The 17,165-nt window shown below is 51.0% G+C and overlaps 1 protein-coding gene across 1 annotated transcript in view; it reads left to right on the forward strand.

The window, feature by feature from the left end:
• Positions 1-17,165, forward strand: part of LOC119977765 (dynein heavy chain domain-containing protein 1-like) — a 459,774-nt gene that overhangs the window by 133,809 nt on the left and 308,800 nt on the right. Inside the window, exon 12 of the mRNA XM_038818968.1 lies at positions 16,098-16,341. Coding sequence (XP_038674896.1) covers positions 16,098-16,341 — 244 coding nt within the window. The remainder of the gene's footprint in view (positions 1-16,097; positions 16,342-17,165) is intronic.

A 17,165-nucleotide genomic window follows, 5' to 3' on the forward strand; every position in this document is an offset into this window, starting at 1 on the left:
CTTAATCACCTGTTGCACTTGTAAACCAACCTTCTGTGACTCATGCACTAGCACACCCAAGTCTCTCTGAACAGCGGCATGCTTTAATATTTTATCGTTTAAATAATAATCCCGTTTGCTGTTATTCCTACCAAAATGGATAACCTCACATTTGTCAACATTGTATTCCATCTGCCAGACCCGAGCCCATTTACTTAACCTATCCAAATCCCTCTGCAGACTTCCAGTATCCTCTGCACTTTTCGCTTTACCACTCATCTTAGTGTCATCTGCAAACTTGGACACATTGCCCTTGGTCCCCAACTCCAAATCATCAATGTAAATTGTGAACAATTGTGGGCCAACACGGATCCCTGAGGGACACCACTAGCTACTGATTGCCAACCAGAGAAACACCCATTTATCCCAACTCTTTGCTTTCTATTAATTAACCAATCCTCTATCCATGCTACTACTTTACCCTTAATGCCATGCATCTTTATCTTATGCAGCAACCTTTTGTGTGGCACCTTGTCAAAGGCTTTCTGGAAATCCAGATATACCACATCCATCGGCTCCCCGTTATCTACTGCACTGGTAATGTCCTCAAAAAATTCCACTAAATTAGTTAGGCATGACCTGCCTTTTACGAACCCATGCTGCGTCTGCCCAATGGGACAATTTCTATCCAGATGCCTCGCAATTTCTTCCTTGATGATAGATTCCAGCATCTTCCCTATTACCGAAGTTAAACTCACTGGCCTATAATTTCCTGCTTTCTGCCTACCTGCTTTTTTAAACAGTGGCGTCACGTTTGCTAATTTCCAATCCACCGGGACCACCCCAGAGTCTAGTGAATTTCGGTAAATTATCACTAGTGCATCTGCAATTTCCCTAGCCATCTCTTTTAGTACTCTGGGATGCATTCCATCAGGGCCAGGAGACTTGTCTACCTTTAGCCCCATTAGCTTGCCCATCACTCCCTCCTTAGTGATAATAATCCTCTCAATGTCGTCACCTGTCATAGCCTCATTTCTATCAGTCGCTGGCATGTTATTTGTGTCTTCCACTGTGAAGACCGACCCAAAAAACCTGTTCAGTTCCTCAGCCATTTCCTCATTTCCCATTATTAAAACTCCCTTCTCATCCTCTAAAGGACCAATATTTACCTTAGCCACTCTTTTTTGTCTTATATATTTGTAAAAACTTTTACTGTCTGTTTTTATATTCTGAGCAAGTTTACTCTCATACTCTATCTTACTCTTCTTTATAGCTTTTTTAGTAGCTTTCTGTTGCCCCCTAAAGATTTCTCAGTCCTCTAATCTCCCAGCAATCTTTCCCACTTTATATGCTTTTTCCTTCAATTTGATACTCTCCCTTATTTCCTTAGATATCCACGGTCGATTTTCCCTCTTTCTTCCGTCCTTCCTTTTTGTTGGTATAAACCTTTGCTGAGCACTGTGAAAAATCGCTTGGAAGGTTCTCCACTGTTCCTCAACTGTTCCACCATAAAGTCTTAGCTCCCAGTCTACCTTAGCTAGTTCTTCTCTCATCCCCTTGTAATCTCCTTTGTTTAAACACAAAACACTAGTATTTGATTTTACTTTCTCACCCTCCATCTGTATTTTAAATTCCACCATATTGTGATCGCTCCTTCCGAGAGGATCCCTAACTATGAGATCATGAATCAATCCTGTCTCATTACACAGGACAAGATCTAGGACCGCTTGTTCCCTCGTAGGTTCCATTACATACTGTTCTAGGAAACTATCGCGGATACATTCTATAAACTCCTCCTCACGGTTGCCTTGACCGACCTGGTTAAACCAATCGACATGTAGATTAAAATCCCCCATGATAACTGCTGTACCATTTCTACATGCATCAGTTATTTCTTTGTTTATTGCCTGCCCCACCATAACGTTACTATTTGGTGGCCGATAGACTACTCCTATCATGTTTGGGAAGAGTGCATTGTTTTGACACCCTGGGTGAGTGCGCGGTCAATTCCAGCCTCACAGGCCCCGGAGTCCCAACGTAAGTCAATTAACCAAAAATCTGTTTGAAGTTTCTGAGATATTTGACGCTTGAGTGGTCTATTGAGTTACAGGCACCAGAAACACCACAACTGGGGCAGCACGGTAACACAGTGGTTAGCACTGTTGCTTCACAGCGCCAGGATCCCAGGTTCGATTCCGGCTTGGGTCACTGTCTGTGTGGAGTCTGCACATTCTCCCTGTGTCTGCGGGGGTTTCCTCCGGGTGCTCTGGTTTCCTCCCACAAATCCCGAAAGTCGTGCTGTTAGGTGAATTGGACATTCTGAATTCTCCCTCTGTGTCCCCGAACAGGCGCCGGAATGTGGCGACTAGGGGCTTTTCACAGTAACTTCATTGCAGTGTTAATGTAAGCCTACTTGTGACAATAAAGATTATTATGATTGTTTTGGCTGCATATGGAGTGTGACCTAATAACGATTGTTGTTCTAAACGGCTTACCCAGGTGCCTTTATCTGTGAGACGAACAAAGGACAAAACAGGATCACGGTTTAACGTAATTTCATTCACAATTCTCTCACAAAACATGACTCAGACTCACAGCTGATGTCTAGTTTTTAAAAAAACTAATTTTTATTCTCCTTTTTCACATTTTCTCCCAAATTTACACCCATAAACAACAATCAGTAACAAATGCAATGTCAATCCCCATATCAATAACAACTCCCATCCTCCCACCAAACCCCAGCCATTAGCCCGCATGTTAACATAAACAAATGACAAAGAGGAATCAGGAATCACCCAGAGTCACCATTAACACACACAATCACCCCCCCCCCCCCCCATTAATGTTTGATGTGATCCAATTCTCGAAAGTGCATAATGAATAACGCCCATGAATTGTAGAACCCCTCTATACGTTCCCGGAGTTCAAATTTGACCTTTTCAAGCATTAAGAATTCCAGCAGTTCCCCCCACCACACCAGGGCACAGGGTGGAGAGGTTGATCCTAATAACCTGTTAATAATAATAATAATAATAATAATAATCACTTCTTGTCACAAGTCGGCTTCAATGAAGTTACTGCGAAAAGCCCCTGGTCGACACATTCTGGCGCCTGTTCGGGGAGGCTGGAACAGGAATTGAATCCACGCTGCTGCTCTTGTTCTGCATTACAAGCCATCTGTCTTAGTCACTGTGCTAAACCAGCCCCCTGTTAGGCGATCAATAGGGCGAAGGCTACAACATCTGCCTGTGCGCCTGTTTCCAACCCCAGCTGGTCCGACAGTAACTTCATTGAAGCCTACTCGTGGCAATAAGTGATTTTCATTTCATTCATTTTCATATTACCTCCCGAGGGCCCGGGTCCAAGATGTCTCGGTTTTTAAAAAAAATAAATAATTTTATTCAAATTTTCACATTTTCACAGAAAAGAAAACAGTAACAGAAAATTCAAAGAACAAAAAGAACAAAACAAATCCCCCCCCCCCCCCCAATACATACAAAAGAGAAACAATAAATAAACGCCCGTCGTGAGCAAAGATTCAACCCAAACCCCCCACCCCCCCCCGGTTGCTGCTGCTGCTGACCTTTTGATTTTACCGTTCTGCCAGGAGATCTAGGAATGGTTGCCATCTCCTGAAAAAACCCTGCACTGACCCCCTTAGGGCAAATTTCACCCTCTCCAATTTAATAAACCCCGCCATATCATTGACCCAGGTCTCCACGCTTGGGGGCCTCACATCCTTCCATTGAAGAAGAATCCACCGCCGGGCTACTAGGGACGCAAAGGCCAGAACACCGTCCTCTTTTGCCTCCTGCACTCCCGGCTCCACTGCAACCCCAAATATTGTGAGCCCCCAGCCTGGATTGACCCTGGATCCTACCACCCTCGATACCGTCCGTGCTACACCCTTCCAAAATTCCCCAGCGCTGAGCATGCCCAAAACAAATGGGCGTGGTTTGCTGGGCTCCCTGAGCACCTAATACACCTGTCCTCGGTCCCAAAAAACCGACTCATCCTTGTTCCGGTCATATGAGCCCTATGCAGCACCTTAAACTGTATGAGGCTAAGCCTCGCACATGAAGAGGAGGAATTCACTCTCTCCAGGGCATCCGCCCACGTCCCCTCCTCAATCTCCTCGCCCAGCTCCTCCTCCCATTTACCTTTCAGCTCTTCCACCGAGGCCTCGTCTACCTCCTGCATCACCTGGTACGCTTCCGAGATCCTCCCCTCTCCAACCCACACACCCGAGAGCATCCTGTCCTGAACCCCATGTGGCAGCAGCAGAGGGAACCCTGCCGCCTGTCAAAAGCCCTAACTTGCATGTACCTAAAGGTGTTCCCCGGGGGGAGCCCAAACTTCCCTTCCAGCTCACCTAGGCTCGCGAACTTCCCATCTATGAACAGGTCCCCCAGCCTAACACCTGCCCTGTGCTGGCTTTTAAAGCAGACCAAGGCAGGCCAGCAGCACGGGTTCAATTCCCGTACCAGCCTCCCCGGACAGGCGCCGGAATGTGGCGACTAGGGGCTTTTCACAGTAACTTCATTGAAGCCTACTCGTGACAATAAGCGATTTTCATTTCATTTCATTTTCATTTCATTTCATCTCACCACCGGGCTCGTGGTATACCTCGTTGGACGGAGCGGCAGCGGCGCCGTTACCAGCGCCTCCAGGCTCGTGCCCACACAGGATGCCATCTCCACCCTCTTCCATGCTGCCCCTTCCCTGTCCATTACCCACTTACGCACCATCACTGCATTGGCAGCCCAATAGTACCCACAGAGGTTGTGCAGCGCCAGCCCCCCCTATCCCTGCCCCACTCCAGCAACACCCTTCTCACCCTCGGGGTCCTGTGCGCCCACACAAATCCCGTAATGCTCCTGTTAACCCGCCTGAAAAAGGCCTTCGGGATAAGGATGGGGAGGCACTGGAACAGGAACAGAAATCTTGGGAGCACCGTCATCTTGACTGATTGCACCCTACCCGCCAGAGAGAGCGGCAACATGTCCCATCTCTTAAACTCCTCCTCCATTTGCTCCACCATCCTTGTGAGGTTAAGCTTATGCAAGGCCCACCAGCTCCTGGCCACCTGGACCCCCAAGTACCTGAAGCTCCTCTCCGCCCTTTTCAGCGGGAGTCTCCCAATCCCCTCCCCTGGTCCCCCAGGTGGACCACAAACAGCTCGCTCTTCCCAAAGTTAAGCTTATACCCTGAGAAATCCCCAAACTCCCGGAGAATCCCCATCACCACCGGCATTCCCTCCACTGGGTCCGCCACATACAACAAAAAGGTCGTCCGCGTAGAGCGACACTCGGTGCTCCTCCCCACCCCGGACCAGCCCCCTCCAATCCCCCGACTCCCTCAGCGCCATAGCCAGGGGTTCAATTGCCAGCGCAAAAAGTAGGGGGGACAGGGGACACCCCTGCCTCGTCCCTCGGTATAGTCGAAAATACTCCGACCTCCTCTTATTCATGGCCACACTCGCCACCGGGGCCTCATATAACAGCCTCACCCAACTGACAAACCCCTCCCCAAACCCAAACCTTTCCAGCACCTCCCACAAATACCCCCACTCGACCCTATCAAAGGCCTTCTCTGCATCTAGCGCCACCACTATCTCCGCCTCCCCTTCTACCGCCAGCATCATAATAACGTTCAAGAGCCTCCGTACATTAGTATTCAGCTGCCTCCCCTTCACAAACCCCGTTTGATCCTCGTGAATAACCTGCGGCACACAGTCCTCAATCCTCGTGGTAAGATCTTTGCCAACAAGGTGTCTACATTCAAGAGTGAAATCGGCCTGTATGACCCACACTGCAGGGGATCCTTGTCTCGCTTAAGAATCAAGGAGATCAGTGCCCGAGACATCGTCGGGGGCAAAGCCAAAGCGGTATATCTGTTTTGCAGGGAGATGACCGCAGGGGACACCTGCACTGCCTTCCTACTTTTGCTCTGTCTTTTGGTCACCCATTTTCTATCTTCCTCAGTAACGTTCACCTGCGGTGTGACCAACTGGCTATACGTGCTATCGACGATGTCCTCAGCATCGCGGATGCTCCAAAGTGAGTCCATCCGCAGCTCCAGAGCCGTCAAGTGGCTAACAGTAGTTGCAACTGGACACACTTATTGCACGTGAAGGAGCCAGGGACAGTGGACATGTCCCTGAGCTCCCACATCGCACACGAGGAGCATGACACGGGTCTGGGATCTCCTGCCATGTCTTAAACCTTTGGTTAATTTCAACAACTACAGTTTTTTTTAAAACACGAAGAAAAAATAAATAAATATACCAATGAAAAGAAAAAGAAAAAAGAAAAACTACTTACCAGTCACTTACCAGGGTTAAAAAGCACCTCCTCCCCACCCAGCTTGAATTCCCACCTAGCTACAAATTCCCAAACTCACTCTGGCTGTGCCTCACTCTGGCCGTGTCTCACTCTGGCTGTGTCTCACTCTGGCTGTGTCTCACTCTGGCAGTGTCTCACTCTGGCAGTGCATCACTCTGGCTGTGTCTCACTCTGGCTGTGTCTCACTCTGGCTGTACCTCACTCTGGCTGTGCCTCACTCTGGCTGTGCCTCACTCTGGCTGTGCCTCACTTTGGCTGTGTCTCACTCTGGCTGTGTCTCACTCTGGCTGTGTCTCACTCTGGCTGTGTCTCACTCTGGCTGTGTCTCACTCTGGCTGTGTCTCTCTCTGGCTGTGTCTCACTCTGGCTGTGTCTCACTCTGGCTGTGTCTCACTCTGGCTGTACCTCACTCTGGCTGTGCCTCACTCTGGCTGTGTCTCACTCTGGCTGTGTCTCACTCTGGCTGTGCCTCACTCTGGCTGTCTCTCTCTCTGGCTGTGCCTCACTCTGGCTGTGCCTCACTCTGGCTGTGCCTCACTCTGGCTGTGCCTCACTCTGGCTGTGCCTCACTCTGGCTGTGCCTCACTCTGGCTGTGCCTCACTCTGGCTGTGTCTCACTCTGGCTGTGTCTCACTCTGGCTGTCTCTCTCTCTCTGGCTCACTGGGAGACCTCTCGCCAGACCAACATTTGCTGTCCTGTTTCTAATTACTGAGGACAATTAAGAGTAAAGTAAAGTAAAATCGCTTATTGTCACAAGCAGGCTTCAAATGAAGTTACTGTGAAAAGCCCCTAGTCGCTACATTCCGGCGCCTGTTCGGGGAGGCTGGTACGGGAATTGAACCATGATCCTGACTGCTTTGGTCTGCTTTAAAAGCCAGCGATTTAGCCCAGTGTTCAACCACATTGCTGTGGGTCTGGAGTCAAATGTAGGCCAGACCAGTTCAAGGCAGCAGATAGAGTCATCGTGTCAGCCAGCACAGAAAAGACCCTTTGGCCCATCACTGGATATCTTTCCATATCCAGGGTTCCCTGGATTTGTTGATCCAACCCGTATTTTTGATTGGAGCGTCATGGCCCTGTACTCTCCCTATTGCCATCTTGAATGCGTACCAATAAAAAACAAAGAACAATTCAGGAACAGGCCCTTTGGCCACCAAGCCTGCGCCGATCACGTGTCCTATCTAGATCAGCTGCCTGTATCCTTCTACACCACTGTCCTGTCACAGATTTACCTTGTCTGCTCCCAATCCATTCTGTCCAAATCATGACAGATCGTACTAAAACCGGCCTTCCCTTACCCTACTTCCTTTACTTATATTACTTTATTACAATGACCAGCACGGGCAGCACGGTAGCATGGTGGTTAGCATAAATGCTTCACAGCTCCAGGGTCCCAGGTTCGATTCCCGGCTGGGTCACTGTCTGTGCGGAGTCTGCACGTCCTCCCCGTGTGTGCGTGGGTTTCCTCCGGGTGCTCCGGTTTCCTCCCACAGTCCAACGATGTGCGGGTTAGGTGGATTGGCCATGCTAAATTGCCCGTAGTGTCCTAAAAAGTAAGGTTAAGGGGGGGGGGGTTGTTGGGTTACGGGTATAGGGTGGATACGTGGGTTTGAGTAGGGTGATCATTGCTCGGCACAACATCGAGGGCCGAAGGGCCTGTTCTGTGCTGTACTGTTCTATGTTCTATGACCCAAACTTTACACTATTCGTGCTTTTTCTCAGTTAATCCCTACCTTCAAAAAAATGTTTTCCCGACCTTGGTGTTTATGGAACTCAGCTGCTCTAACTCCTGCCTAGACTGAGACTGAGCTCCACTCTCCGTCTTTTTAGCTCCACCTTCTCCCAGTTGTCACCTAACTCCAAAGAACTATCCTTTAGCCAAGTAGGCATTGACAGTGCAGATTTTAACAGTTTTAATAGTCTTCGTTACTGAGACTAACTGTTAATTCTGGATTTTATTGATCAAATTTAAATTCCTCCGGCTGCTGTGATGGGATTTGTACCCGTGTCCCCCGAGGTATTAGCCTGGGCCTCTGGATTACTAGTCCAGTGACAGTACCATGACAGCACGATCTCTCCCGAGGAACAAATCTGGGACTGTACGTTTGAAGATCACGGAGCAGGTTGGGAAGCTATTAGAAAGAAATGGATGCAGGATTTTATTAGCAGAGGCCTAGATAAACCTCAGACAAACAAACAAACTAGGAGGAGGCCACTCAGCCCCTCCAGTCTGCTCCTCCATTCAATAAGATCATGGATGATTTGATGTAATCTCAACCTCACATTCCTGCTGACCCCCGATAACCTTTCACCTCCTTGTTAAGCAAGAATCTATCATAGATCTGCCTTAAAAACATTCAAAGAGTCCGTTTCCACTGCTTCTTGAAGCAAGTTCCAAAGATTCACCCCCCCCCCCCTTAGGAGAAAAATATTCCTCCTCATCTTTGTATTAATGGCCCCTTATTTTTAAACAGTGACAGTTTCTACAAGATAATGAGAGGCATGGATCGGGCGGAGGGGCGGGCACTCTTTCCCAGGGTGGAGGGGTCAGTCACCAGGGGGCATAGGTTTAAGGTCCATGGGACAAAGTTTAGAGGAAACATGCGAGGCATGTGAAGGTTAGGTATGGTTATGGGGATCGAGCGAAGGAATGGGCATAGGTAGGGTGCTCTTTCAGAGGGTCAGTACAGACTCGATGAGCTGAATGGCCTCCTGCTGCACTGTAGGGATTCAATGAATGGCTTCTAATGTATTCACATCTTTCTTTAAATAAGATGAATACTGTACACAATATTTCAGATGTGATCTTGCCAATTCCCTACATTACTGAAGCATAACCTCCCTATTTTAAAATTCAATACCCTTGCAATAAATAACAATCTATTAGAGTTCCTAATAACTTGATGAACGAGATTCGCAATATGGATCCCGCCCAGCCAATGAACAATTAGGCTTATTAAAATATGCCAGCATCTGATTCCGCTGCTGCCCGGGAAGGATTGCCCGCTGATGCATGGGAAGGAACGCCCGCTGATGCATGGGAAGGAACGCCCGCTGCTGCCCGGGAAGGATTGCCCGCTGCTGCCCGGGAAGGATTGCCCGCTGCTGCCCGGGAAGGATTGCCCGCTGCTGCCCGGGAAGGATTGCCCGCTGATGCATGGGAAGGAACGCCCGCTGATGCATGGGAAGGATTGCCCGCTGCTGCCCGGGAAGGATTGCCCGCTGCTGCCCGGGAAGGATTGCCCGCTGCTGCCCGGGAAGGAACGCCCGCTGATGCATGGGAAGGAACGCCCGCTGATGCATGGGAAGGAACGCCCGCTGATGCATGGGAAGAAACGCCCGCTGATGCATGGCAAGGATTACCCGCTGATGCATGGGAAGGATTGCCCGCTGATGCATGGGAAGGAACGCCCGCTGCTGCCCGGGAAGGAACGCCCGCTGATGCATGGGAAGGATTGCCCGCTGCTGCCCGGGAAGGAACGCCCGCTGATGCATGGGAAGGATTGCCCGCTGATGCATGGGAAGGATTGCCCGCTGATGCATGGGAAGGAACGCCCGCTGATGCATGGGAAGGATTGCCCGCTGATGCATGGGAAGGAATGCCCGTTGATGCATGGGAAGGAACGCCTGCTGCTGCCCGGGAAGGAACGCCCGCTGATGCATGGGAAGGAACGCCCGCTGATGCATGGGAAGCAACGCCCGTTGATGCATGGGAAGGAACGCCCGCTGATGCATGGGAAGGATTGCCCGCTGATGCATGGGAAGGGATGCCCGCTGATGCATGGGAAGGAACGCCCGCTGATGCATGGGAAGGATTGCCCGCTGATGCATGGGAAGGAATGCCTGCTGATGCATGGGAAGGATTGCCCGCTGATGCCCGGGAAGGGATGCCCGCTGATGAATGGGAAGGAACGCCCGCTGATGCATGGAAAGGAATGCCCACTGATGCATGGGAAGGAACGCCCACTGATGCATGGGAAGGATTGCCCGCTGATGCATGGGAAGGAACGCACACTGATGCATGGGAAGGAATGCCCGCTGCTGCCCGGGAAGGATTGCCCGCTGAGGCATGGGAAGGATTGCCCGCTGATGCATGGGAAGCAACGCCCGCTGATGCATGGGACAGAACGCCCGCTGATGCATGGGAAGGAACGCCTGCTGCTGCCCGGGAAGGATTGCCCGCTGATGCATGGGAAGGAACGCCCACTGATGCATGGGAAGGAACGCCTGCTGCTGCCCGGGAAGGAACGCCCGCTGAGGCATGGGAAGGATTGCCCGCTGATGCATGGGAAGGATTGCCCGCTGATGCATGGGAAGGAACGCCCGCTGATGCATGGGAAGGAACGCACGCTGATGCATGGGAAGGATTGCCCGCTGATGCATGGGAAGGAACGCCCGCTGATGCATGGCAAGGATTGCCCGCTGATGCATGGGAAGGAACGCCCGCTGCTGCCCGGGAAGGATTGCCCGCTGATGCATGGGAAGGAACGCCCGCTGATGCATGGGAAGCAACGCCCGCTGATGTATGGGAAGGATTGCCCGCTGATGCATGGGAAGCAACGCCCGCTGATGTATGGGAAGGATTGCCCGCTGATGCATGGGAAGGAACGCCCGCTGATGCATGGGAAGGAATGCCCGCTGATGCATGGGAAGGATTGCCCGCTGATGCATGGGAAGGAACGCCCGCTGATGCATGGGAAGGAATGCCCGATGATGCATGGGAAGGAACGCCCGCTGATGCATGGGAAGGAACGCCCGCTGATGCATGGGAAGGACGCCCGGTGATGCATGGGAAGGAACGCCCACTGCTGCCCGGGAAGGATTGCCCGCTGATGCATGGCAAGGATTGCCCGCTGATTAGAATAGAACAGTACAGCACAGAACAGGCCCTTCGGCCCTTGATGTTGTGCCGAGCAATGATCACCCTACTCAAACCTACGTATCCACCCTATACCCGTAACCCAACAACCCCCCTTAACCTTACTTTTAGGACACTACGGGCAATTTAGCATGGCCAATCCACCTAACCCGCACATCTTTGGACTGTGGGAGGAAACCGGAGCACCCGGAGGAAATCCACGCACACACGGGGAGGACGTGCAGACTCCGCACAGACAGTGACCCAAGCCGGAATCGAACCTGGGACCCTGGAGCTGTGAAGCATTTATGCTAACCACCATGCATGGGAAGGAACGCCCGCTGATGCATGGGAAGGAACGCCCGCTGATGCATGGGAAGGAACGCCCGCTGATGCATGGGAAGGAACGTCCGCTGATGCATGGGAAGGATTGCCCGCTGATGCATGGGAAGGAACGCCCGCTGATGCATGGGAAGGAACGCCCGCTGATGCATGGGAAGGAACGCCCGCTGATGCATGGGAAGGAACACCCACTGATGCATGGGAAGGAATGCCCACTGATGCATGGGACGGAACGCCCGCTGATGCATGGGAAGGAACGCCTGCTGATGCATGGGAAGGAATGCCCGCTGATGCATGGGAAGGAATGCCCGCTGATGCATGGGAAGGAATGCCCGCTGATGCATGGGAAGGAACGCTAACTGATGCATGGGAAGGATTGCCCGCTGATGCATGGGAAGGAATGCTAACTGATGCATGGGAAGGATTTCCCGCTGATGCATGGGAAGGCATGCCCGCTGATGCATGGGAAGGAACGCTAACTGATGCATGGGAAGGATTGCCCGCTGATGCATGGGAAGGAATGCCCGCTGATGCATGGGAAGGAACGCCCGCTGATGCATGGGAAGGATTGCCCGCTAATGCATGGGAAGGATTGCCCGCTGATGGATGGCAAGTATTGCCCGCTGATGCATGGCAAGGATTGCCCGCTGATGCATAGCAAGGATTGCCCGCTGATGCATGGGACGGAACGCCCGCTGATGCATGGGAAGGATTGCCCGCTGATGCATGGGAAGGAATGCCCGTTGATGCATGGGAAGGAATGCCCGTTGATGCATGGGAAGGAATGCCCGCTGATGCATGTGAAGGAACGCCCGCTGATGCATGGGAAGGATTGCCCACTAATGCATGAGAAGGAACGCCCGCTGATGCATGGGAAGGATTGCCCGCTAATGCATGAGAAGGAACGCCCGCTGATGCATGGGAAGGATTGCCCGCTGATGCATGGGAAGGAATGCCCGCTGATGCATGTGAAGGAACGCCCGCTAATGCATGGGAAGGATTGCCCGCTAATGCATGGGAAGGATTGCCCGCTGATGGATGGCAAGTATTGCCCGCTGATGCATGGCAAGGATTGCCCGCTGATGAATAGCAAGGATTGCCCGCTGATGCATGGGACGGAACGCCCGCTGATGCATGGGAAGGATTGCCTGCTGATGCATGGGAAGGAATGCCCGTTGATGCATGGGAAGGAACACCCGCTGATGCATGGGAAGTATTGCCCTCTGATGCATGGGAAGGATTGCCCGCCGATGCATGGCAAGGATTGCCCGCTAATGCATGGGAAGGAACGTCCGCTGATGCATGGCAAGGATTGCCCGCTGATGCATGGGAAGGAATGCCGCTGGTGCATGGGAGGGATTGCCCGCTGATGCATGGGAAGGAACGCCCGCTGATGCATGGGAGGGATTGCCCGCTGATGCATGGGAAGCAACGCCTGCTGATGCATGGCAAGGATTGCCCGCTGATGCATGGGAAGCAACGTCCGCTGATGCATGGGAAGGAATGCCCGCTGATGCATGGGAAGGAATGCCCGCTGATGCATGGGAAGGATTGCCCGCTGATGCATGGCAAGGATTGCCCGCTGATGCATGGCAAGGATTGCCCGCTGATGCATGGGAAGCAACGCCCGCTGATGCATGGGAAGGATTGCCCGCTGATGCATGGGACGGAACGCCCGCTGATGCATGGGAAGGATTGCCCGCTGATGCATGGGAAGGAATGCCCGCTGATGCATGGGAAGGATTGCCCGCTGATGCATGGGAAGGAACGCCCGCTGATGCATGGGAAGGATTGCCCGCTGATGCATGGGAAGGAATGCCCGCTGATGCATGGGAAGGATCGCCCGCTGATGCATGGGAAGGAATGCCCGCTGATGCATGGGAAGGATTGCCCGCTGATGCATGGGAAGGAACGCCCGCTGATGCATGGGAAGGAACGCCCGCTGCTGCCGGGAAGGAACGCCCGCTGATGCATGGGAAGGAACGCCCGCTGATGCATGGGAAGGATTGCCCGCTGATGCATGGGAAGGAACGCCCGCTGATGCATGGGAAGGATTGCCCGCTGATGCATGAGAAGGAACGCCCTCCCTTGAGGGACCTCAGCATGGCGACGTTTCGCTCTGGTTCACACACACACATGAATCATGCATAACACCACCTGGGGGTGTCCACCATGCCATCGGGGCACCTGGGCAAACCATTTGGAACACAATCGTTATTAGGTTGCACTCCATTTGCAGCCAAAACAATAATAATCTTTATTGCCACAATTAGGCTTACATTAACACTGCAATGAAGTTACTGTGAAAATCCCCTAGTCGCCACATTCCGGCGCCTGTTGGGATCACAGAGGGAGAATTCAGAATGTCCGATTCACCTAACAGCACGTCTTTCGGGACTTGTGGGAGGAAACCGGAGCACCCAGAGGAAACCCACACAGACACGGGGAGAACGTGCAGACTCCACACAGACAGTGACCCAAGTGGGAATCGAACCTAGGACTTTGCCACTGTGAAGAAACAGTGCTAACCACTGTGTTACCATGCCAACATCAACTATTTCCTGAGGGTATGGCCCACAGGTGTGTAATGGTGATGTGGGAGGGATTAAATGGGGGTAGAGTCAAAGATGGGGAGAGTGTGTATGGGGGTGTGGGAGGGGAGTGAATGGGTGGGTAGACTCAGTGATAGGAGAGAGTGTACATGGGGTGTGGGAGGGGAGTGAATGTGGGCAGAGTCAGTGATAGGGGAGAGTGTACAAGGGGATGTGGGAGGGGGGTTAAATGGTGGGTAGACTCAGTGAAGGATTAGGGTAAATGGGCAGTTCACTAAATCACAGAATTTGTACAATGCAGAAGGATTCCATTCAGCCCATCTTGTGTGCACATGCTCTCCAAACGAGCATCATGACTTAGCGCCATTTCCTGCCTTGTCCCCGTACCCCCAAATATTGTTTCTATTCAAATAAATATTGAATGCCTTCGCGAATGCCTCGATTGAATCTGTCTCCACCACACACTCAGACAGCGAATTCCAGATCCTAACCACCCGCTGTGTGAATCTGTCTCAACCACACTCAGTGTATTCCAGATCCTAACCACTCGCTGTGTGAATCTGTCACAACCACACTCACAGTGTATTCCAGATCCTAACCACTCGCTGTGTGAATCTGTCTCAACCACACTCAGTGTATTCCAGATCCTAACCACTCGCTGTGTGAATCTGTCACAACCACACTCACAGTGTATTCCAGATCCTAACCACTCGCTGTGTGAATCTGCCTCCACCACACTCTCAGACAGTGTATTCCATACCATAACCACTCACTGTGTGACTCTGCCTCCACCACACTCTCAGACAGTACATTCCAGATCCTAACCACTCGCTGTGTGAATCTGTCTCTCTCAGTCTCAGACAGTGCATTCCAGATCCTAACCACTCTCTGTGTGATTCTGCCTCCACCACACTCACAGACAGTGTATTCCATACCATAACTACTCACTGTGTGAACCTGCCTCCACCACACTCACAGACAGTACATTCCAGACCATAACCACTCGCTGTGTGACTCTGCCTCCACCACACTCACAGACAGTACATTCCAGGCCCTAACCACTCGCTGTGTGAACCTGCCCCCACCACACTCTCAGATAGTACATTCCAGATCCTAACCACTCGCTGTGTGAATCTGTCTCTCTCAGTCTCAGACAGTGCATTCCAGATCCTAACCACTCGCTGTGTGAATCTCCCTCCACCACACTCTCAGACAGTACATTCCAGATCCTAACCACTCGCTGTGTGACTCTGCCTCCAGCACACTCACAGACATTACATTCCAGATCCTAACCACTCGCTGTGTGACTCTGCCTCCACCACACTCTCTGACAGTACATTCCAGATCCTATCCACTCTCTGTGTGAATCTGCCTCCAGCACACTCACAGACAGTACATTCCAGATCCTAACCACTCGCTGTGTGACTCTGCCTCCAGCACACTCACAGACATTACATTCCAGATCCTAACCACTCACTGTGTGAACCTGCCTCCACCACACTCACAGACAGTACATTCCAGATCCTAACCACTCGCTGTGTTTTTTCTCACATCACATTTGCTTTTTTTGAAAATCAGTTTACATCTGTGCCCTCTCATTCTTGGTCCTTTTATAATCAGGAACAGTTTCTCCCAATCCAGTCTGTCTATTCCCACTCATTATTTTGAACAAATCTCCTCTTTGCCTTCTTTTCTCTCAGGAGATCAGTTGTGTTCATAATAAATAAGCAGAGGCTGGTTTAGCTCAGTGGGCTTGACAGCTGGTTTGTGATGCAGAACAAGGCCAGAAGCACGGGTTCAATTCCCGTACCAGCTGAGAATTCTGAATTCTCCCTCTGTACCCGAACAGGCTCCAGAGTGTGGCGACTAGGAACTTTTCACAGTAACTTCATTGCAGTGTTAATGTAAGCCTACTTGTGACAATTTTTAAAAAAGTAGTGAGGTTGGCGTGTCAGGTTGGGGGAGCGTGGCCTTGTTCACTCGGTAATTCTGGTCATCACAGATTGTTCTCCTGTTTTCAGGCTGCTGCGAAGGAGATAATTATGTTCCGTACTCGCCACCTCTGGCTCTCGGAAGCTAATCAAATGGTGAACATGTGGAGTTTGGATGAAATGGAGAAACTGCGCGGTTGGAAACCACAGCAATACCAAAACCACATCCTGCAACTGAAGAAATGGCTGGGTCGGTTAAAAGGAATGGATCGCCTCTTTGTGACCAGGAATCAGACTCTAGTGTTAGACTGCATAGCCATTCAGGAGAAAATGGGTATGTGCAGCTGGTAAACCCACTGTTATGGGCCAGGGTTTAGAAAACCTGAAAGTATATCATGGTATTCACCTGACCTACAACATTTAATGCATTTTGGTTATGGGGAGCACAAGGGCCCACTTTCCAGGTGTGATGCAACAGAGAGCTAAAATATTTAAAAACAAAACAATGTTTATTCTATGAATTCATAGAACATAGAACGATACAGCGCAGTACAGGCCCTTCGGCCCTCGATGTTGCACCGACATGGAAAAAATCTAAAGGCCATCTAACCTACACTATGCCCTTATCATCCATATGCTTATCCAATAAATTTTTAAATGCCCTCAATGTTGGCGAGTTCACTACTGTTGCAGGTAGGGCATTCCACGGCCTCACCACTCTTTGCGTAAAAAACCCACCTCTGACCTCTGTCCTATATCTATTACCCCTCAATTTAAGGCTATGTCCCCTCGTGCTAGCCACTTCCATCCGCGGGAGAAGGCTCTCGCTGTCCACCCTATCTAACCCTCTGATCATTTTGTATGCCTCTATTAAGTCACCTCTTAACCTTCTTCTCTCTAACGAAAACAACCTCAAGTCCATCAGCCTTTCCTCATAAGATTTTCCCTCCATACCAGGCAACATCCTGGTAAATCTCCTCTGCACCCGTTCCAAAGCTTCCACGTCCTTCCTATAATGAGGCGACCAGAACTGTACGCAATACTCCAAATGCGGCCGTACTAGAGTTTTGTACAACTGCAACATGACCTCATGGCTCCGGAACTCAATCCCTCTACCAATAAAGGCCAACACACCATAGGCCTTCTTCACAACCCTAT

Source organism: Scyliorhinus canicula, chromosome 14, assembly GCF_902713615.1.
Source record: "Scyliorhinus canicula chromosome 14, sScyCan1.1, whole genome shotgun sequence".
Taxonomy (NCBI): domain Eukaryota; kingdom Metazoa; phylum Chordata; class Chondrichthyes; order Carcharhiniformes; family Scyliorhinidae; genus Scyliorhinus; species Scyliorhinus canicula.